The 23,942-nt window shown below is 41.7% G+C and overlaps 1 protein-coding gene across 2 annotated transcripts; it reads left to right on the plus strand.

Annotated features, from left to right (window-relative positions):
- Positions 1-922: 922 nt before the first annotated feature.
- On the plus strand, positions 923-23,884 carry MTIF2 (mitochondrial translational initiation factor 2). 2 transcript variants are annotated; one of them, XM_089528893.1, is made up of 14 exons: positions 923-1,227; positions 4,488-4,815; positions 7,754-7,871; positions 9,034-9,205; positions 10,579-10,739; positions 12,041-12,217; positions 12,442-12,581; positions 13,392-13,516; positions 14,882-15,086; positions 16,472-16,724; positions 18,234-18,374; positions 19,786-19,950; positions 21,402-21,542; positions 22,492-23,884. In XM_089528893.1, the coding sequence occupies exons 2-14, from the start codon at positions 4,606-4,608 to the stop codon at positions 22,659-22,661; spliced, it is 2,178 nt and encodes a 725-aa protein (XP_089385019.1). In that variant the 5' UTR covers positions 923-1,227; positions 4,488-4,605; the 3' UTR covers positions 22,662-23,884. The 2 variants fall into 2 exon arrangements, with proteins under 2 accessions (XP_089385019.1, XP_089385020.1); XM_089528894.1 differs by having other exon boundaries at positions 4,599-4,815.
- Positions 23,885-23,942: the final 58 nt, after the last annotated feature.

Here is a 23,942-nt window from a genome sequence, read left to right on the forward strand (position 1 = left end):
CAATGCCATCCTCCAGTCCTAAGGACTGATGCACAGCTTTGGCGCAGCTTCTGGCTTCTTAGGTCGCATGCATCATTTAAACAGCACACCTCCAACACAGCTTTATTTTGGCCTGTCTGTTCAGGCCCAAAGACACCTGGAAAAAAGGTAGCCATCAGATGTAAAAAGTTAAGTGTAACAGGACATCTGCATTTCTAAGAGAGGCAGCCTGGCATAATGGTTTGAGCATTGGACTCCGACTCAGGAGACCAGGGTTCGATTCCCAGCTCAGCCATGAAACCCACTGGAGACACTGGGCAAACCATAAGGTCTTAGCCTCTGGGAAGGCAAGAGCAAAGCTCCTTGGAACAAATGTTGCCAACGAAACCCATGATAGGCTTGCCATGAGTTGAAAGTGACTTGAAGACACACTGCAGCGAAGCACAGAGGATTGCTTAGCTATAGCTAGACAGGAGCTGCTTCTACTGCTTCAGCTGCTTTTTGACTAGTTGGTTTGTTCTAGGTTTTCAATAGTTCTTTACAAAGGCCACCTTGAATTAAGGGCCCCATCTGCAAATCCTGACTCATGACCAACGTACTGGTAATTATAGAGAAAGTATGTAATTATATATGTGAAATAATGTGTATGTAATATAAACATGAGTTCTAATGAATTACATATGCAATATAATTATATTATGTTTGTTATAATGAATTATGTTATATAATTAAAATTATATATATAACATGAACGCCTGTTATAAATGTAGCATAATATATAGACCATATATATATATATATATATATATACACATATATATACACACACACATATATTGCACTGTATATATAATATAAATTTCTGAGTTACAATGAATTATATAAGTAATATATAGAGAGAATCTCTCTCTCTGAGTTATAATGAATTAACTAAGACGCTGATTGGGAAACATTGCTTTATTAATGGGCTCCTCCAAGCAGCCTCCCTTCTAGCCCCGCCTCTTCCGGTGCCATGAAAGAAGTGGGCCTGAGTCCTTGTCACCACGTGATTTGTGGCCCCGCCCACCGGCCCTTGACAAGTGTGGGCAAAAGAAAAGGGCGCGGGAGCTTCGGCGCGCGCTACTGAGCATGCGCGGGAGAGACAGTGCGCCTGCTCTGTTCTGCCGAGGGCCTGGCCGTGAGAAATGTTGTTAAGGGCTGCAGCCGGCTCTTAGGGCTCCTGTTGTGAAAAGGGTCTTCGGGAGAAAAGTAGGTAACCCGGAAACGGCGGGAGTGTGGTGAGGAAGGAATGAGGGGAAGCAACGGGGAGAGAAGAAACGGCCGGTGGCCCTCCTTTCCACAAGATGGAGGGGGAGGGAATACTGCGCATGCTCATGAGAGGATGAAGCAGTTGGGAGGGAGACGTTGGTTGCCGAGTGCGCAGGCGCGGCGTTGAGGGGGCGAAGAGGGAGTAAGAGTGGGCGTGGCTTGTCATGAAGTGACCGTTAGCAGGGAGAGGTTCTGATTGGAGGAGCGGTGGCTGTTCCTGTATCCTCCCTCCGCGCTGCGCGAGAAGAAGCTCGCCCTTCCCAGCCCCTCCCTCCTCCCTCGAGATGGCTTCCTTTTCAAGCCCCGCCCCTCCCTCCTTCCTTCCTCTCCCCCCCCCCCTCTCTCTCTCTCTCTCTCTCTCTCATATATATATATGCAGCTCTGTCTCCTGGGAGACTCTGAAATCCGAAAGCCAGGAGGGTGCAGTCGGGGCCATGGCTTGGATGCCCCTTGGCCCCAGAGACCCACTGGCTGCCTTTGGCCGAGGCCCCTCCTTCTCCCTCAGAGGAAGGCGGTGAATGGCACATGATCTGAGCAAGTCTCACCAGGAACAAGGCCCAGCAGCAGAAAGGGCTGGAAGGCCCACAAAAGCCAAAGGAGGCTGCAATAGGATCCTGGCACAGAGCTATTGAAAGGCCAAAGCCTTTTCCCAATTTGTGTGCACACCGCAGTAAAACAAAACAACAAAACACTGCAAGGAAGAACTATTGTTGTGGCTGTATGTATACTTCAGTACAGCTGTATGAAGATGAACACAAGCGGTGGGAGTCTTCAGGGGAAGGGCAGAAATGCCAATGAATGCAAGGAACATAAAACTAGCAGGCCATGCGTGCGCTAATAATGTCTGAGCTTGAATTAGAACTGAAGAGTTAAATCGAAGGAACCAAAGAACAACTGGTGCAAATGTCCCAGAGAAAGCGTCCTTCTCAGCCTTCGGGTCACTCCCAGCGTCTGGCAACAGCCCAGAGGGGCATCAAGGGGGTTTCCTGGCAAGATTTGTTGAGAAGGGGCTGCCATGGCCTTCCTCTGAGGTCCTCATGTGACTTTTGGCTCAGTGAGGATTTGAACCCTGGTCCCCCAAAGCCCTAGTCCACTACTCAAGCCCCTAAACCTCACTGGCTTTCTTTCACAGTGATAGGAACAAACAAACAAGCTTCATTTATACACTGCTTCATACCGCCTAAGCAGTGTCTAAGCAGTTTACGACTGGAAGCTAATGGCCCCCAACAACCTGGGCACTCATTTTAGCAACTTCCTGAGCCAAGCTTGGGACCTTTTGCTGGTCTTGAACTCGCAGCCTTGTGGTTTTGAGTGAGCGGTGCAATTTAACCACTGCGCCACCAGCACTTTCCCAGCCTTCTCTCCATAAGTCAGTAAGGCTTGCAATGCAGTGAAAGATCTGCTTGTGGCATTAGCCATCATAAACACAGTCCATCAAATGCGTAAAGGCCTGTCCTCCATTCACACTCACATGTCAGGGTTTTTGTTTTTACCGTGTGGTCAAATGAGAATGAAATGTATAATGCTCAGTAAGTGATAATTAGACTTGATAGTTAAGAGTGGTAACTGTTAAGCTTGAAGGTAATTCTCACACAATGGATCCTAGCTGCTTATCTCCATAGTCCTGTTCATGAAACAGGGAGCAGACAGGTTTCACGCTGGTTCTGTAGGCAATCGGTGAACATTACTTCCCCCCCTTTCTCCACGGCAGGACTCTGCTGTATCTTGGCCCCATCTATGAATGCAGAAAGCCTTTCAGTTTGTGGAGTCACAAACACACTGGAGCCAACTCTATATTCTGGGTGTCGTTGTCATCTGAGCAGTGGCATCCCCAGGACTGGTGTCACCCGGTGCGGAAACTCATGGTGTCACCCCCCCATAGGCCTCCTCCCATTTCGAAATCCTTAATAATGCTGTTTTGAACTAATGGTACTCGTAAATCTTAATTCCCATATACCACTGTCATAATAGTTGTGCCATAAAACAATTGGCAAAATTAAAATTACACACTCAAATTACAATAGCATATGCACAGCCTAAATGTACTTACATGTACATACTGAAGATTTGGTGAAAATATGATGTTTTTAAAGAAAATTTTAAAACTATGAAATTCTAAATTTCAAATAAAATTGTGGGGCCTATCTTTTCTCCTCCCACTGAGCCTCACTCCCACCGTCTCTTAAGGCATTTTAAAGAGACACAGATGAATGTCACGCCCAGTTTCTGCCCAAAGGTAGGTGTTTCAGGAGCAGTGGTGTCACCTCCCCTTCGGATGTCACCTGGTGTGGTCCGCACCCCCAGTGATGCCACTGCATCTGAGCCCAATATAAATCCCTATAGTGGTCTATATACAAACCTGCCAACTAAGGATAACATTCTGTGTGTGATGAAGTGGATTCTAATCCATAAAAGAATGTTATTGTGTGCCTTCAATTAATTTCTAAATTATGGCAGCCTATCGTCAGTTTTTCTTGGCAAGGTTTGTTCAGGGAAGGTTTGCCAGTGCCTTCCTCTGAAACTGAGAGACTGACTTTCTCCTAGTCGGTTTCTATGGCCCAGTGGAGATCTGAAGCGTCCTTCCCAGACTCCTAGTCCAACACTCAAACTACTACCTCACACTGGCTCTCCTACAAAAGAATATGCCATAATAAATCAGTCTTTTGTATTCTACCAAGGCTCTCAGGAAAATGACCATATAATTGCAATGAGCCCTTGGTATCTGCTGGGGTTTGGTTCGAAAGCTCCTTGTGTATACCAGAAACCATGGATGCTCAAGTCCTGTTATATACAAGGGCATAGTAAAATGGTATCCCTTATACAAAATGGCAAAATCAACATTTGCCTTTTGGAATTTCCTTAAAAGAAACATTTTTCAAGCCATGGATGGTTGAATCTATGGATACAGACAACTGACGGTATCACCTTTTCTGTTTCTGACTATCCTCTTGGAAAATGTTGACATGTGTAGCACAAATCATATCTAAGGAGATGGCCATGCTTAAATATACATGAAGACTCTTCTTGGAGTGTGAACTTGACAACATGTGATTTTATAAGTTAAGGGGAACCAGAACAAAAGAAGGTTTTCTCAGTCTAAGTACTCTTTAATAGTTATGCAGAATAAGGGTCTTAGCAAATACAGGTTTGCTTTCTCCCTGCCTGATCAGCCATGCCTGCTGTCATTTCTGTTTCTACAGAACTGAAGTACAGCATCCCTGTCGTCTTGTGCATCTCAGGCCCCTTCTCTGTGGGCAGTCAGTCCACCTTGAAAAGTGACCCACTGAAGCAACGTTTGTCCTTGTTTGCAGAGAAGAAATGAACTGGAGGGTGATGCTGACGTTGGAGAACTTGGCCCAGCTGCATCGTGCTTGCAGACAGCTGCACTCTCTGGCTTATGGGAAAGTACACCGAACACAGTGGAAGCCTGTCTTGTCATCTGCCTGCCCCATGTGCCCGGTTCAGCTGCACCCTCTGTTCTGGCAGCCAGACACAGTGTCACAATTCAGGCTTTTAACCACCAAGGAGGTAATTAACAGCTCCTCTATTTTTCATTCCAAGAACTCCTGTTGTGTGTTTCCAACCTACAAAATGAAAGCCTGTGTTGTTTGTAAAGGGATCTTCAGTGAGTTTTGTTTAATGATGATTAATGCAAAAGAGATGTGTGCAAGCGTTTGAACCTTTCTGAACGCACTTGTGTGTGCTTTTTGCCCAGAACATCTTGAAACGACAAACCTGGAAGAGAGACCTGTCAGAAAAAAAAATCTGGCAGGATAATGTGGCACAACAAATTGCTTAATGCTTTATCAAGTTTTTTTTTAGAACTTGAAGTAAGGAGATTGTGTTGTGAACTTCCTTTATGTTGTGTCCCACACATGATTTCTCAAACGTAGCATCAGCTCCTGTTAAATGGAGTAAATGCTGGAGATCTTTTCACATAACTACATGTGAATTTAGCTGTTTGTGCAGATCTGAGATTGCACTGAAGAAATAATAAAATGTGGGTTTTTAAGCAAGAGCTATTGCTCCTGACTTCTGTCCCATTCATCAGCTAGATCCAGCTTTAAGCAAGTAGGGGAGAATGTCCTGATGCTAGAAGAATAAAAGAAACCAGAACCTTCTTGAGTTACCTTATTGTTCATTATGCTTGCTCAGTCTCAAACCACCCAACATTGTTTGAGATCCTATTTGCCTTAGCAAGAAAGTATAAAGCAGACCCCTGATTGCTGCAAACTGCACCCCCCCCACACACACACACACACAACCAGAAGTGATCAGAAGGCTAATGCAAGCCCCGAAAGGAAATACAGTAGTTAAAATTGGACAATCATGCCCCCTGGAGGCTTCTGGGGGTGTGATTGTTTATTTTTCGATGAGAACATTTTAGGGAGGAGGGCCTAAAAGACTACACTGAGGTAGCTTGGCAGGTTGCACAATTCCTGTGTATGTGCCTTCAGGTTGCCTGTCAGCTTATAGCAACCCCATGAATTTCATGGGTTTTCATAGGCAAGGAATACTCAGAGGTGGTTTTGCCATTTCTTTATTCAGAAATATAGCCAACAGCACTTGGTATTCATTGGCGGTCTCCCATCTAAGTATTAAGCAGCACTGACCCTGCTTAGCTTCCAAGCTTAGGTGGGATCTGGTGCTTTTAGGCTAATTCATACTCCAGTTTGGAAAATAAACATGATCAGTCATTTCATTTATTTTTCACTTTTTTATGATTTAAAAACCTTGGTCTTAGCTCTGTGGAGGTAAGTCATATATGTAGTCAAAGGCATTCTGTGCTAATATTACTTAGACAGAAAAAAGTACACTGAATCCTTTCAGAAGCAGAAATCACTGTGCTTCTCCTTGGAGATACGTTATTTTGAAAGAGCTTTGTTCATTCTAGGGAAAGAAAGACATTCTGTATGTTCTCTTTGTACAAGACACTCAGCTCAGTTTGGCAGCCCTATACAGTCCCCACATGTTCAGTTACTGTGAGAAAAGATACTATTCTTTCTTGGCACTCAGTTATGTTTCCTTGCGGGGGAAAACAGTGGCGTTGATTTCATTGGCAATCACTTCCAAATAAATGTTTGAAGTCTAAAAGGCCAAGATTATTAAGAGATGCTCAAACATTTTTAAATAATGAAGGGAGATCCTATTGTTTTGTTTTTTGAAAATCCTAGGCCTAGGAATGAGTCTGAAGAAAAGGGAGAATGGAGTCTTATTTGCCTAGAGTGTGCTTTCCACAGTCTATTGTCTAATTCAATTAAATTTGCTTTCCCCAAGTGAGTGCCCTCTAAATAGTTTGGACTACAACTCCCATAAGACTTGACCATTTACTGTCCTGGCTGAAACTGGTGGAAGTGGATGCCCATACTTAAGTGTGCTAGGCAGGGAAAGGCTTTCTCAGATATTGCTTCCTATTGGAGATTATAGCAGTCTGTTGCAGCTTATAGACTTTCAGGTGCTTTATCTCCTAATGATGTAGATAAATCTGTTGCAATTAAATTTCTTACCTGTAAAGTAGCATTTTTATGGCAACTGAAGAAATTAGGAGTAAACATAGGTAGACCATTACCAACCTATGTAGTGAAGATGCTTCATATAAGTTGTTTTAAAAATCTTTTAATTCAATTGTATCTACATATAGTTTATATGGGTACATGCTTCAGTTGTCTTTATATTTGATTTATATTGAAAGTAAACAATATTTTTTTCTTATTTCCATGATCTGACCACTTATGTCAACCCCATATCCCTTTTGATTTTTGCATGTTGTCTCACCCCCACCCCATGCTTGATATGTAACTTATTTTTTGTGTTGGTCTATAAAGAAGGAAACTGGCAAGACTACCTCCTAAGTATTCCTTGCCTATAAAACCCTATGAAATTCATGGAGTCACCATAGGTCAGCAGGCAACTTGAAGGCACATATTAATTCACACACATTGTTGAAACAAAATGATTTGTACAAAAATTCGTGAAGGACAGGCCCCAAGAAAAAAACACCTTTAACACATGGCTGTCGGAATTGGTGGTAATCTCAAAGTTGGGACACAGAAATTGCTTGACTGACCTGAGCTGGAAGGGAACAGATTATTAATCTTATCTATGCTTTGACCATATCAAAACACCTTTAAGATTTATCACACATTGCAACATAATTTGGTTGAGAATGAAATATAGGGAAGACGGCCATGAATTTCCTGCCTATATGTGTAACATCCAAAATAGTTTTCTTTTATAAACATGTATGTTTCTATGGTAAAGAAATGTGGAGACAGGTTGTGTGTTAATTGTATCTTGCAATTGTATCCTGTAATTTTGATTTAAAGATCACTGAAACATGTTAATTGCATTATTAACAAAACTACTTAACAATTGAAGATTTAAAGTTTTTATAATTTCTCTTGAAACTCTTTTCTCCTCAATCCTTTTCTGTTCAGTTCTGTACATGTCTTGACCTCTCTTGTAGAGAAAGTCTAACAAAGAAAAACTGCGACCAATACAATCAAAAACAGAGAAGCAGGAAGTTGAGATCCGACCCAGGATGACTGTGGAAGACCTAGCAAGAGCAATGCATAAAGACATAGGTGAAGCCTTCCCCTCTCCCTTCTGAGATCCTGAAAAATTGCTGTCAGCCAAAGCAGGGAGACCTAGCCTCAGTAGACTAGTACTCTGACAGCTTCTTTTATTCATATACACTGAATTACTTTAGCCAGAGGAAGGCAGGGGAAGATGAATGACTCTCACTTCTTCTTCTTTTTTTTTTAATAACTTTTTTGTACAGGTGGAAAGGGAAATGCTCTGGCTCTTACTGCAAGGGAAAACAAATCTCAAATTTCCCTCTGGGGGTTTTGTGCGGGGAGCTATCTGGGAATGACATACTCTTCCACCTCTGGGTAATCATCCCCTATTTATCTTGATTTAGACTTGCACTTCAATAAGTAAAGTGGAATCTGAGTCAAAAAAACACAAACAGAAGATAGTACCGGTAACCATGCAGTGAATGAAATAGTCATCCGTATTAGTCCACCAGGTTTGCTCTGGTGATTGTTGAATTCAGTGTAGGTCTTCCAAGCAGGAATAACATCATACACCAATAACCCCCTTGTGTCCGACCTTCTGTGTTGTGCCAGTTACTTGCCCATTCAGTTTCACAACCTTCTCAGGACAGGGGAGAGAGGTTATGTCTGATATCTGCTGACTCTGGAGTTCTGTAGCTGCGCTCATGGCACTCATTAGCCCCTTTAATTGTTTCAGTATTTCCTGTCTTTCCATTACCACAAAGGCCTGTGAAGGAGATTTGCACAAGATGTCTTTCATTCTCCAGAGCATTCCTCAGCCATCTGCTTCCGATGTGCTTGAGCTACTTTCATCTGAGAAAAGTCTGAATTAAAAGATTTTCCTGTAGAATTGATCCCAGTTGGATGCTTCTTTTGTTTCATTTTTGTTCTGTTTATTTTTGGTGGGGGGGGGGGGGAATCCTTTGTAATTTTTTTAACGGGTTTCATTTAGATTTCTTCACCACATGAAATATACTTAGCAAGCATGGTAATAATAATCAAGGCACTGAAATGCGATCTTTACATGAAAATGTGGCAAAATGTCAAGGGCTAAATTGAGTGACCCTTGTGTTAATGGCTACAGACTCCATCCTTAGCCTCCAACCTACATGAGAAAGCATCTCTCCATCCTCACAGAGGTCTTTTTGAGACTGGAGCATCCAACACCATTTCCTTTTTCTACACTCAGATCATATATATGAAGCATTGCTAAACACAAGTGTCAATCTGGACTCACTAGAACCAGGTTCAATCTTAGATGAAGCATGGATCAAAGACATCATTAAAAAATCTGGCATGAAGTACAAATGGGCCAAGTTGAAAGAAGAAAAAATCAAAGAAAACAAAGATGCTGTAAGGAGGTAATGTCTCCAGTTAACTATTTTTCCTCCATTTGTTTGTTTGATTTGTGTATATCATGTTTTTATATTTGTATCAGTTTTGGCCTCAGCTGCTTTTAATGTTCAGTTAATCAGTTTTGATCTTTGCACTGGGGATGGAATGTGCTCTCAGAATTGGAAGAAGAGTTACACTTGGGAGAAAGTGTCCTATAAACAGACCCTTCTTCAGTTACTGAGCACAAACATTAGGAACCAAAGCACTATATTTAAAGTGATGCTTTCAATTCATGTAAACTGTGATGTCCTCCTCTGGGAAAGGAATGCTAACTCCTCTTTGCAGTTCATAAGAGGTCCACTGTGAGAGGCAGTTCAGAAGTGCTTTATTGACAGTTGCAGACCATGTTAGCAACACTCACATCATGAACACTGGTCTAGGCCTGCCCTCTCCAACCTGAGCCTCTTCAATTGCCTTAGGGCCCTACAATCCCTGGATATGTATATACACCTTCACCTTGGATGTGATTGCTTCCTTCTTCCAGAGGCTGGGAAATTCCTACAGGCTGCAAAAAATCCCTCTGGCTTTAGCCTGGCTACCATTACAATTTGCTGGCACTAGGAGGAAGCCCGGGGATGTTGTATTGTCTGGCAACCTGGAATAGTTTCTGGCCCCACTGTCACCACCATATGGGTTGCTGAACAGGGGCCTCACCCTGCCTGACCAGGTTGCCAGTAAAGCCAGATTTACTGCTTCTGCTGACTTCTTCCTGCTCATCCTTCTGGTTAGCTTTTACAAGGCTGCTTGCTGGTGTTTAACCTGCTCAGGCCAGTAGCCAGGTGAGTTACTTCTTAATTTCTCTAGATTGGCTGCCCCTGCTGGTTCCTCCTTATTGGGAAAGAAGTCTTGCTTGTGCCTCCAGGTTCTACCACAGAGAGTCCCTCCAACTTATAGTCGCACATGTTATTAGCCCATAAGCAGTTTTACTTGCTTTATTTCTGTGTTAGACATTTAGTAGTACATTGATAGCCTAGAAGAAAATAATACATCTACAGTCCTGTGAGAGTTTTGCTTACTTACGATATATTACATCAGTGATTTTTAAGGGCTCAAATAAAACTCAGCATAGCAAATCTTATTATTTCTTACCCAGTGAATTAAGAAGCACCAGGAGAAATAAAACCCTTGGATGTAAAGAGAGCACCATGTTTTATTTAGCTATAAATCTGTGCTCCCCTCCTCTTTCATACATCTTGATTCATCTCTGGCTGATGATCACATGGAAAGATCATTGCTGCTCAAGAATTTTATAGACTCTGATAGGGAAAAGAATGTTTAGGAGAAGCATAAGGAAGGTTTCATTCGTTTGCAAAACTGATTGTGGCGGTATTCATTCCAGGCCTCCAGCAGATCCAGCTTTATTAATCCCAAGGCCTCCAGTTGTTACCATACTAGGCCACGTTGACCATGGGAAAACCACACTGCTTGACAGCCTGCGAAAAACTCAGGTGGCAGCAACAGAGGCAGGAGGCATCACCCAGCACATTGGGGCCTTTCTAGGTATGGTTTATTTGAGTCACTTAAAGTATTTGAATCACATTAATTATAAGATTTGTCTTTTAGAGCACGCTGACCCTTTGTGGCTGTCCAGATTATGATGTTGGACTACAGCTCCCATCATTGACTATGCTGGCTGGAACTTTTGAGAGTTGGAGTCTAATAATATCTCAATAGCATAGCCTTCCCACCCTGCATCACATTTATTCTGCCAGCTAAATGTTCTTGAATACAATCAATAATTTTGAGTTTTAAAAATCATTTATAAGGTAGCCTTACATCTCCTTATAAACATTGTGCCTTAGCCTTATACATGTAAGACATACACTCTGAGCTCATGCAGAGTAATTGCTCAGATGTAACTCTTTGTGAGTCCAGTTCACATTTTGATTCTGCCATGAATTCATGAGGCAATCATTTTAAAAAAGCCACTACTTGTTCTTTCAGCCTCAGTATCCTTTCCCCCCCTATGATGTTGTTATTGTGTGCCTTCAAGTTGTTCCTAAGTTATGGCAACCCTATTATGTAGTTTTCCCCATAGTCAGAGCTGAAATGATTACACCCTTCATTGGAGTCTTCTGGGGTCCTCCAAAGGTGTCAAAAGATGATGCCATAATTTTATGTCAAGCTATGGGGACATAACCAGACACCTCTCCATTCCACCTCCAGTCAGGCATAAAATGTCTGTAAGAGAGGGACTAAATTCTACAGCAAGTAAAAGGTAGGAGCTTTTGTCAGTAGGGAGGAAGGAAAGGAATATCATCCTCCGCATTGTCCACAAAAAGATATACACCAGCATACTGTTGCTTTATGCCTGTAATATGTTACTAACAGGACCAGGCCAAGATATTTAGTTTACTAAGGCCCAGTCCAGGTGGGCCGAAAACGACGCCCTCGTCATGTGCGAGGGGTGTCTTGGGACAGTGCTTCTGTGATGTCATTATGGCATCGCAAGAAGAACCCACTTTTCGCGGGTTCTTTTTGGTCCGCGGGGAAGCCCCGTGGTCTGGAGGTTGTGGCTTCTCCACGGACCAAAACTAGGCGCCGGGAGACCGTCCTTTTTGGATGGATCAGCTCCAGGCTGTCCCCTGCCTAACATACAGAACCCAAATGACACCTTTTTCCTAGTAAAGTGGGGCACCAGGAATCTGTCCCATGTAAGCCTCCAGCATTAGCACATCTCTTGTTCATTTCAGTGCGGTTTCTTTGGCTTTCCAGATGGTTTTTCATGGTGCAAGGAGCATAGTCTTTTTAGTTAAAAAGAAATTGTATATATTTCCAATTGTTCTCTTTTGGTTTTGCAGTGCATTTGCCTTCTGGGGAAAAGATAACATTCCTGGATACTCCTGGCCATGCTGCATTTTCAGCCATGAGGGCAAGAGGCACACACATCACTGACATTGTTATATTAGTGATTGCTGTAGAAGATGGTGTGATGAGACAGACTGTGGAATCAATTCAGCATGCTAAAAATGCCAAAGGTACACCAGGATTCTCTTGCTTGTGAAGTAGGGGAAGTGTCCCTGTTAACATTTTGTGCTTAGTCTTCTTCTCTAGTCCCAGTTCCACATATTAGATACATATCTGTAAGTTGCTCTTTGAAATCATGAAAATAAAGCAATGTCAAAGTCCTTTTGCTCAGTGAAGCTGCAAGTTCTCTGGCTGTGTTTGCCCGTCAACCTCCTCTCGCTCTTTTCTTTCTTAGTTCCTATTGTTGTTGCCATCAACAAATGTGACAAGCCTGGAGCTGATCCTGAAAGAGTGAAGAAAGAACTGCTGGTTCATGATGTAGTTTGTGAAGAATATGGAGGAGATGTTCAGACTGTCCATATCTCTGCATTAAAGGTAATGCAAACCAATTTCAGCACCACCTTTATGCAAATGTGGGTTTTATTTTTAGACAGTGAAAGCTGGCCCTGGAAACCAAGTAGTGTGGTGTTGATGGCTGACTTTACATGGTCAGTTGTTCCACTGCTAGCTGTCATTCTGAAGTCTCTGCATAGTGGAGCTCTACGTTAAAGAAGATCATGCAAAGGGCATAAGGACAGGAAACTTTCTCAAACACTTATTGATCCCTGATCTAAAAGCATATTTCATTGTTCTATAAGTTAGTTCCTGCTGGAAGGTGTATTTTTTCACAGTGAAAAAAGTTGTGTGTCAATCTGCCCATCAAATATCTCTCTTCAGGTGTCAATCCACAGTGTGGTAATAAATGGGAACTAGTTGGTGTGTGTGTAAGGACACTCATGAAGAATAATTTTAATTGAGGGGACCAAAAAAGCAACATTAAAAAAAAAGCTGTTGCAAAATAATAGCCAGCAGAAAGCATGATGACATATAGTGGTATCTTTAAATTTCTGTTTATGAAGGCTGTCACTGTGCAGTGAGACATTCACACACCGTCTGTTTCCATACTGATTGGATGGTGGTTTTTTTCCCCATGCTATTGCAAATGTTCCAAAGCACTCAAAAGTAGTATCCATATGACGTTTAATTGTGCTTATTCCTAACTTCTCTTCTTTGGGGCAACCCACATCTTAGGTCTAAAAGTCTTCTTTGACACCACAATGTGTACACTAGGTTTCATTTCTCTGATCCTGCTGTATTCCTAACTTTTTTTTTTTGGGGGGGGGGGGGCTTTTTTGTTTGGTATAGGGAGACAATTTGATGGCTTTAGCTGAGGCTACCGTAGCTCTTGCTGAGGTGCTGGAACTGAAGGCAGACTGCACAGGCCTGGTAGAAGGTACCATAGTAGAGTCTCGCACTGATAAAGGAAAAGGGTAAGCCATAGGCATGCATCTTATCATTCCATAACAGAACTTCCAGTTTCCCTGGCCATTAATTGCACTGGAATTTGTAACGAAGCATTTGTTGTTGTTTAGAAACAAAGTAATGTTTCAAAAACGTCCTGCTTTAGTAAATAATCCAACCAATGATATTTACTTTAATTTTTGCTGATGAAAATATGAATGTGTTTATATATTCAGATTTCTTCTAAATTGGGCTTCTCCAGAAACTATGTTGACTGAAGAGTTATGCCCCCAACATATCCGGAGGGCACCAGGCTGGAAAATATTGTTCTAAGTTTAATCAGGAGGTTTTGTTGTTGTTGTTGTTTTTTGTTTTTTGGTGAGGGATGACTTGTTTTCCATTTAATATTATGATTATTCCAACTTTGCAATAATGAAATTAATGTGAACCCAGCATACTTGCACATCTGAAATAGTGCTGTAATTTAGGGGCTAGTGAATTGGATATAGAGCAAGAAGGAACTGATTAAAAAGAGAGCAGGCAGCTGCAGAGCTTCCTGGCTGATTTTTATCTCTAGATTATCCTATATTGTGATGCTACCTGCAGTTGGAGAATATATCTGTGCTCCCCCAAACTATCTGGAGAAGGGCAATATACAAAGTAATAAATGTCAAAGAACATAGAAACTATGGCCCGTTACAGACGGGCTAGAAAGTACCTGCGGAGCACATACCATTTCGGAGCTCCTTCCTGGTTTGGTCCGCTGGGCGCAGCCTTCACGCGGCTGTGCCCAGCGGACCAAAGGAGAAAAGGGCCAAGTGGCCCCTTTCTCCTCCTTCCCGCCGCTGCGGGGTGTCCTTGGGGCTTGAAGCCCCAGGGACACCCCTTTTCAAGCTGCGGGGAAGGGGCCTTTTGCCACTTCCCCGCAGCCCGAAAAGCGGCAGATCGGGGCCTCAGCGGCTGCCGCTCTAGACACTAAGGCCCCGATACAGCAGGGAAAGGGGTGGGTGCAGCCCGCCCCAAACAGGCGGTTTGTAACCTGCCTATATGTTGTGAATTTATTTACATATGGAAATATTTATATCTCACATTTTCATTCCAGAACACTTTTAAGATGGTTCACATCTTACAAAAATATTTGTTGAAAGCACACACTTAGTTGTAAATGTGAAATTAAAGGTCATTTTTCCTTCTTTCTCCTTTTCCTCCCACTTGACCCCCACTTCAACCGACTCTAGTTCATTGACTACTGCCATCGTCCAAAAACGCTTTTAAGATAGCTCATAACTTACAAAAACACTTTTTGAAAGTACATACTTAGTTGTAATGTGAAACTAGATGTTACTCTTCCTTCTTTCTCCTTTTCCTCCCACCTGCACCCCACCGTATCCTAGTCCAGTGACCACTGCCATCATCCAAAGAGGTACTCTGAGAAAGGGCTGTATTCTGGTTGCAGGAAAAAGCTGGGCCAAAGTGCGCCTGATGTTCGATGAGTATGGCAAACCCATGGAAACTGCCTCTCCGGCCATGCCAGTGGAGATTGTGGGGTGGAAGGAGGTCCCTTCAGCAGGAGAGGAAATCCTTGAAGTTGAGTCTGAGGTACCGGCAGCATCCTGTTCTAAGATTTAAACCTAGTGCCTCCAGGATTGGTTTTATCATTGGACAAATGTTTCCAGGCCTGGAGGATGCAGTAGAGGGCCATCTATATGTCAGAAGTCCTAGACAGAAGGAATAGTTGAATTTAGGGGTTAAATAAAAACAGAATAGCTTTTGCTGTAGCAGCACAATAAGGCATTGACATTTCTGAAACTAAAGGCAGTTGCAAGCTGGTTTTGCCCTGCGAAGGCCTGTATCCTTCCAATCCATTATCTTGTATGGTGTTGTTAAGCTGTTCTACCCTTTTTACTTGCTTTGAGCTCATGGCAGGTGGTAAGGGGGAGCATTCTAGAAGGCAATATGGGATTCATGTGCTCTGTGTATGGGGCCGCACCTGCTCTGCATTCTCCTCTCTTCTTTCCACTAAAGCATGTCAGAAGTAGAGGTGAGAATGGAGATTTATATATACAGTGGGATATCAGTATCCATGGGGGATCCATTCCAGATGCTCACTGCAGATATCAAAATCCACAGGACCTCAAGTCCCATTATCCCCAATGGTGGCACGTGCACGTGGCCATGCCGCCATTAGTGAAGTCCCATTATCAGTGGCATCGTGGCCATGTGCACGCACTGCCACTGGGGACAATGGGCTGTCCCTAATGGCAGCGCAGCCACATGCATGCACCGCCATTGGGGACAACGGGCAGCTTGCCATCCAGGGATGCCTAAATCCACAGATGACAAGTCCACAGATAACAAGTTCCCACTGTAAAAAATGTGGGGAGTCTCTTTTAGCTCAAGATCCAGTCTCGATGGACATATAACCAGGAGTGGGCAGAGCCAAGGCAAAAACTGACCAAATTTTTAAAGGAGTCATTTCGGGTTGATAGAACGGGGGAAAACATGTACAAAAATGAGAGGCCACCCAAGTATGGTATCATAAGGAAGGGACTATGGTGATTTGGGGAATCCTAGAGGACTCAATTGGGCCTGAGATTTTCAATCCAATATATAAGAAGAATAAATGTAATCTCTATGTTTAAAAGTATCTGAATACTAGGTACAATGGTTATTGCCGTTACACTTCTCAGAAATATCAAGCTGGCTGTTGGAATCATATTAACTTCATTTCTCAACTCTCCTTTTGCTTCACTTTCTGCTTAGAGTCTGTGTGCCTTTCAAAAAATTTCTTTTAAGGGTTGGAGGTTGGGAAATGGGGTGTGAGAGAAAGTATTCAAATGGATGGTAGAACTGGCAGAAATTGCCTCTTCTGTGTCACCCAGACTCTTGAAAATGGAAAAGTAACTTAGGGTCCAAAATCAGTAATCCTATATGCACTGATCTATTCTGATCGAGCCAATTCTTTTTGTTGTTCTTCTCCCAAGCAAAGAGCTCGTGAAGTTGTTGAATGGCGGACATATGCTGAGCAGCAAGAGAAAGCAAAGAAGGATATGGAAGTCATAGAAGCAAAACAGAAGGAGCATCAGGATGCTTACAAGAAGGTGCGAGAAGACCTGATCAACCTGACCTGGAGACAGAGGAGGGCAGTGTTGTTCAAAGCCAAAAGGCATGAGATGGCTTTTCGACCTAAAGAAAGAATGGAGAGCGAGAAAAACACGCTCCCAGTTATTATCAGAGGTAGAGTCCATTGTGGCCATTTATTTACCCTTGTTGGTGTCTGTTCTTCTGAGCCTGACATCCCAAAAAGGAGCACCTTGCTGAGATCCATTTTGATGATGGGGGAACTGCTCTGCACTAGTGGAAATGATATGTCATGCAGTGACAGGTTGGCACCAGCAGTGGCCTCTTTTAGGCACCAAGTTAAAACATGGCTTTTTATTAAAGCTTTTTGCCTTTAATCTTACTGCTATTAAAGTGTACATGTACATGGTTTTAACTGTTTTAGTGTTTTCTGCTGTTTCAACCTAGTGATTTTTAAATGTATGCATGTTTGTTTAATTAATTAATTTGTTTGCTGCCTTTCTCCCAGAAGGGACCCAAGGTGGCTCACAGATAAAAACATTTTAAAAAACTACAATAAAATTTTTAAACAGTTTAAATAATCTAAAAACAGTATGAAATTACATTAAAATATATAAAAGTTAAAACACCCACCCTGGTATGATTATATATTAAATGTCTGCTTAAGTAAAAATGTCTTAATTTGTTGATGAAAGGCAAGCAGGGAGGATACCAGCCTAGCCTCCCTTTAAAAAAAATGGCTTAAATCCATTTATACCATTTTATTTGTTTGCCTGCCTGAGATCTCATGGTAGAGGAAGGGATATAAATATTTTAATAAGGAAAAATAATGTTTAAAAAATAACTTAGCATCAGCACCATACAATAGAAAAGTCCAGGCATTGACTGTGGCTGCCACTACAAGGAGAGGCAGGTATTGCACTTTTTTCTCTGCAACAAACTGAGCAGGAGGTTTGAGGCAAAAAGGACAGTTCAAAGGGAGAGATCATGATCTCATGAACCTTAACAAGGCATCTGGGAGAAATAAGCAGCAGGAAAACAGATGCTTTCCGGTTCTTTTGCAAAAAAACAGCTAGAAAGAGATCCAAGGGAGGCAGCAGTGGCATGTTGGATTCAGTGTGTCTTTCAAGGGAAGTAAGAATGACACAATGCCAGACTTCAGGCAAATAGGATATGAGCAACACCTAACTAGAATTCAAAATTACTTTTGCCTGGAACAATAAGGGCTCTAATTGTAGTAGACTGTGGCCTTAGTTTGACAACAACATGGTTCAACACCTGATTCAGTGGGAGTAGGGACTAGGTTACTCCCATTTAATCAGTTGTTAAATTATGATACAGGTAAATCTCATTCAAGGAGTCTTATCTAGTTGGGAATGACAGTTGTAGTTAGGCCTGTGGATACTGCATCCAACTGCACCACAGCATTGAAGTCAGTCAATTGGAAGTAATGATTTTTTTTCCTTTGAGGAATGAGGCAAACTCCAAATCAGAATATATCAGAACTGTATTCATTGCTCAGTTTCCAATCATTTAGGGTTACACATTTCCAGCCTTTCTAGTACACATTAGTAGTATATTTTTGGTAGCTCATCTAATATTCATTGGGTGTATGGGATTCAGTTCCTATACACACAACCTGATGAGGTGTCTTGTTCCACACAGGTGATGTTGATGGCTCTGTGGAAGCCATTTTGAATATCCTCGACACCTATGATGCAGATGAGGAGTGTGAGTTAGATGTCATCCAGTTTGGGGTTGGAGACATTGGTGAAAGTGACATACATCTTGCAGAAACATTTAAAGGTAACGAGTGGTGCTTTTGACGTTCCTACTATGAAAATATGTACTTTAATTAGCTGAATAGCTAGAGCCCTTTAATTTTGGCTTTCAAATAATTAGCAGTTCAGTAACTAGTTGAAATGTGTAAAATGGTCTAAATCTGGTTTCTCCACTCCAATATGCATCTGAGGAAGTAGGCTTGTCTAATTAGCTTACTTGCTGTTCACCGCTATGATCTTTGGAATAGCGGTATATAAATAAAACAAATTATTATTATTACTACCAACTTCTTTCTTTCAATCTCAAAGCAGCTATAAGATCCCATTGTATACTGATTTTCCATGCTAACATGGCTATGTCTTTGATTTGCACAGCAGAATGAGATAAAAATTCAATCTACATTGTGAGACAAATGAGAAGGCAACCCTTCCCCTGCCCTGGCAGTACAGTATCATACTGGGGCTAAGTGAATATGTAGTTCCTTAGGCTGGGCATGCATTATGTATTATGGATGTATACTGTCCTTACAGCTAAATGCTCAGTTTGTAGGAATGAGACATTGCAAGTTTTCACGTAAGGAGAGCCAGTGTGGTGTAGTGGTTTGAGCACTGGACTATGACTCTGGAGACCAGGATTTGAATCCCTGCTCAGCCAGGAAAACCCACTGGGTGACCTTAGGCAAGTCACACTCTCTCAGCCTCAGAGGCAAAGGCAAACCCCCTCTGAACAAATAGACTTATCTTAGGGTCTCCAGAAGTTGGAAATGATTTGAAGCCATACAATAACAACATGTCAACATCAACAGAAGTTGAATGTCGCAAGAAATAGCAAGGTATCTTTGATGTGGTTTTTTTTAAAATAGACTTCTGCAGATGTGTGGATTATATGTCACTGCAGAATATCATCTTTTCTCCTTTTATAAAAATTCTTTAACCTCGATGGCTGTGAAAATGGGTTTGAAAATATGAACTGCTTTGTATGTTAAAGTAAACATGATGTATTAGCACTACCCAGCCAGGAAAGCTTCAGCAAGCTCAAGAAATTGTCAAGTTTACATATTCACAGAGGAGAAAAAGAAAAAAGTGAGGGATGGGTTTCTAAGCCCTGTGCTTAGAAGTGTGTGCTTTGCAAGTGTGTAGTTTGAACGACACATGTATTCCTTAAATCTGGCTTAGTGTTGCATGCAGCTGCAAGATGTGGTGAAATCTCAGAAACCAAAGTAATATTTGGTAGGTTTTACATTGGCCAATGTTCTTCCCATGTCTTCCAGAGGTAGAATATATCATGAATAAGAAACAAACGTGCAAGTGTGTATAATTTATTTGGTTTGCAGCATTCAGCTTTTCTTGATGCAGAATTTTTGGTTTTCTTTTCTTGATGTATTTCTTAGTTATTTTTTAAAATTATAATTTCCATCTCCTTTTTGGCTTTTCAGGCATTATATATGGGTTCAATGTGAATGCAAATAAATCTGTTCAGAAGCTGGCTGCTAAGAAAGGAATAAAGATAAAAATGCACAACATCATCTACCGGCTTGTTGAAGACTTACAGGAGGAACTCAGCCACACTTTGCCCCCTTCGGTGGAGGAGCAAGTATTAGGTATACCACTGACCTTCAAAAAGATCTTGATAAAACTAGGCTGAAACTAATAAAATAAAATTCAATAGAAACAAATGTAAAATTTTATATTTAAAATCAAAAAAAAATAAAATGCATATTCATAGGATGGGGAATACTTGACTTAACAGTAGAACATGTGAAAAGGATGTTGGGATTATTGTCGATCAGGGGTTTAAATCAGCAATGTGATGCTACAGCAAAGAAAGAAAGAAAGATTTTAGCCTGCATTGATAGAACCTTAGTTTCCAAGACAACATATAATCTCACTGTAATCTACAGTAGGCAGGCCTTATCTGGAATTCAGTTCTGGGCGCCTCATTTTAAGGATATAGATAAGTTGGAAAGATTCAGAGAAGTTCAGCAAAGATTATTGATGTGTGCTTTCAAGTCGTTTCCAATCTCTGGCGACCCTAAAGTGACTCTATCGCGGGGTTTTCTGGGGCTGAGAGTGTGTGATTTGCCCAAACTCACCCAGTAGGTTTCCATGGCTTAATGGGGAATTGAACTTTGATCTCCAGAGTCATAGTCCAGCACTCAAAACCACTACGCAACAGTGGATGATACATGAACAAAACATATGGGGAAAAGTTGAGCATGTTCAGCTTGGTGAAGATTGAGGCACAACAGCATTGCACCCTAAAAATCTAAAAGGCTGTCACAGAGAGGAGGGTGTAGGTTTGTTTCTTTGCTGCCCCAGAGGGTAGGATAGCAACAGGTCTAATAGTCTTAAACTACAGGTGAATAGATATCGATTGAACATTAGAAGGAACCTTTTGACAGAGTGGTTCAACAATGGAAGCAATTACAATACAAGCTCCCCACCACCATCTTCAGGACTGGGACCTATGATGTCCTGTACCCATGTCTAGAAAAATATGGTCTCTCTAGGCATCTGGAGGTCCACCAGTGCAACTCTGTAGTCAACATCCACTGGAAATATAGTGTTTGCTATTACCCACCGTTGTATCCTTCACAGATACAGGGGCCATACAGTGCTTAGAGTGGTAGTAGGGCCTCTTTCTCTGGACGCCTTCAAAAGATGTCAAGAGACTGGACTTGGCTCTAGCTGGATTTCCTGCATTGTGCGTGGTGGTGGGAAATTGCGACTTGATGGCTTTTAGGGCCCTTTCCAACTCTGATTCCATGCTACTCTAGTCCAATTCCTGGTTATGCCAGTATCCATTATTTTTATATACTTGCATAAAGCCAGCTCGGCCCACCTCCCACAATAATTGAATGGCCTGCCAGGAACGTTACCAGGCTGTCTGTCTGCCTCTGTACTTTTCCAACAGGATCTCACCCAGGTTTTTCTTTGTAGAGTTGTATGGGGGGGGGGGCAGTTTTGCTGTTTTCTTTTTAGGGAGCAAAATGTCTATGTGGCTTTTAAAATGTTGATAACGATTCTCATGGTTCGTTTTCATATCCCTTAGGAGAAGCTGTTGTGCTAGCAACCTTTGAAGTCACAGAAGGAAAAAGTAAAATCCCAGTAGCTGGCTGCAGAGTACAAAAAGGGCTGTTAGATAGAAAGATGAAGTTTAAATTAATTCGGAATGGTGAAATTGTTTGGACAGGTGAGTAAAAGATATATCGGGCATTTCAGGTTTTAGGGGCTAGATTTCTAATGTTGTTGATCAATGTTCCTGCATGTCTTTAGAGAATATTTTCTGCCTGCTGTCTTACGCACAATTTTCTGTCCCCCAGATTTGTCTCTTAAATTCAGAAATGCAAGTACCCAGTCTTTGTGCTCACTTCTAAGGTTGAGTGGATGAGAGTAGAGGGGGTCAGTGCTTCCAGGACAGATTATACTCTTGACTTTCACCAGGGGATGGTTCCTTCTTTTAAATAAGAGTTAAGATACAGTACTTACATTGACGCGTGGATAAGTCGACTTAGTTTTTTTGGGGTCAATTTTTTGACCTAAATTTCTAGACTTATACATGAGTATATACAGTAATTTAAGCAACTCTAAGGAGTTTATCACATGAAGGCGATCAGGAGTTTAGCCCATGAATATCTCAGACAAATCGCATAATTACGCGTAACGGTTTCACACATCACACAAAACCCACCATTAAAGTGGTGACAAAGAAGCATTAATGCACATCTTTTTACTTTCAGGATTTCAGCAACAATGCCTTTCTGATATCACTTTATTTGCACAATTGCGTGTGATAATCATTTGCACAATTGCTCACCGTTTCCCCTTCATTTGTGAGATGCTTTAAATACACTTTAATCTCTCTTTAATGCTGAAATCAGCCCCAGTGTGATAAGCTCCTAAGTTATAATTCTGAGCCTTCAAAATTCTGCCACCAGGACTTTACCATGTGGAATCCTGCAGCTGCTTCTTTTCCCTGACACTTCATTTTAGGATAATCTAAAACACTGTGTCTGCCAGTTAAACAGGGCATAAAGAGGATGGATTTGAACATCTCTGCATTATATAAATTCTTGTCACACTGTAATAAGCATTGCTTAAGTCTTTACAATTCAATTCATGCTTATTTTTATCTTGCCTAGGATCCTTGTCGTCACTAAAGCACCATAAGGATGATATCTCCATAGTCAAGACTGGCATGGATTGTGGACTTAGTTTTGAAAAGAACATTCAGTTTGAGGCTGGAGATGAAATTGTTTGTTTCAATGAAAAGGAAGTGGAGCAAAAGATTTCATGGGACCCAGGATTTTAAATCACAGACAATACAAGATGTGATGGACTGAGATGCATGGATTATGGTTAATGTTCACAAGATGTACATAAGCGCCTCCACAGACTTAAGATTTGCTAGTTCTGTATTTCAATATGCTGACCCGCTCTTTCACATGTGTGTGGGTTGATCCCTGATGTGGTAAATTGTGCTTGTATTTTCATGATAACATGTCTGGATCTTATCTTTCTGGACAGACAATAATAATCACGAGTTTTGGTATCTCTTCTTTCTTTCACATTATGGGGGCAAGAATAGAGTGACAGACCAACAGCCATTCCTAAATCTAAGTCCGTTCCATGTTTTCATTCTAATCCAGTTGTGTGCCTTCAAGTTGTTTCTGACTTATGACAACCCCATCATGATTTTCCTGGCAAGATTTGTTCAGAAAGAGGTTTGCCTTTGCCTCCCTCTGAGGCTGAGAGTGAGTTGCCCAAGGTCACCCAGTGGGTTTCTATGGCTGAGCAGGGATTCGATTCCTGGTCTCCAGAGTTGTAGTCCAATGCTCAAACTACTACACTATGCTGGCTCTTCAAATGCCAATGACGCAACTAGGCTAGCATGTGGATACTTCTGCCATTGCTATGTTAGATGGGGCATGGCTCTTTAAGCCTCAATGCCTTTTGCCAGGGAAGACCACTGTCTCCACCTGTAGACTTGGGATGTTGTCTGCCCCACCCAAGATCAGAATTTGGGACACCCCATTAATTACAGCATCTCTGAAGATTTCATTTGTTTTCAACAAAGTTCTTAGTCTCTACTCTGAAGTGAAAGGGCACAGTATTTCCAATGGTGGGAACAGGAGTTGTTTGCTCCTGCTATGACTGGTATTACAGTTTTGTTCATGAAAAAGATATAAGGACCTTCAAAACCACAGGATGTCATTTTCAATTTGGACCTGATTTTTTAAGGGTAGCATGAACACAGTAATGTTCTTTATTTATGCATTTTGTAATTTATATTAAAAACATCAACTGAATGAACACTACTATGAGCATTAATACTTTGCAGCTGCTTGCAGCAGAGAAGTGTACTGTCATGTTTTTCTCAAACAAGTCTAGATGAACATTTTAAGGCATGGTTGATACTCTCCACATGTTAAGATGTGGGCAAAGCTGTCCTGTAATTTGAAACATGTTTTGTCTTTCTGGCCAACAATATTTTCCTCCTCATGAGCAGCACAAATTTGTCCACTAGTCAATGTGATGTATACTTGCCCCTTTTCTTCCAAAGAAACGAAATGCTATGGTTTCTGGTTGAGAA

Source organism: Sceloporus occidentalis, unplaced genomic scaffold (assembly GCF_023333645.1).
Source record: "Sceloporus occidentalis isolate IW3139 unplaced genomic scaffold, rSceOcc1.0.p SCAF_6, whole genome shotgun sequence".
NCBI classification, from domain to species: Eukaryota; Metazoa; Chordata; class Lepidosauria; order Squamata; family Phrynosomatidae; genus Sceloporus; species Sceloporus occidentalis.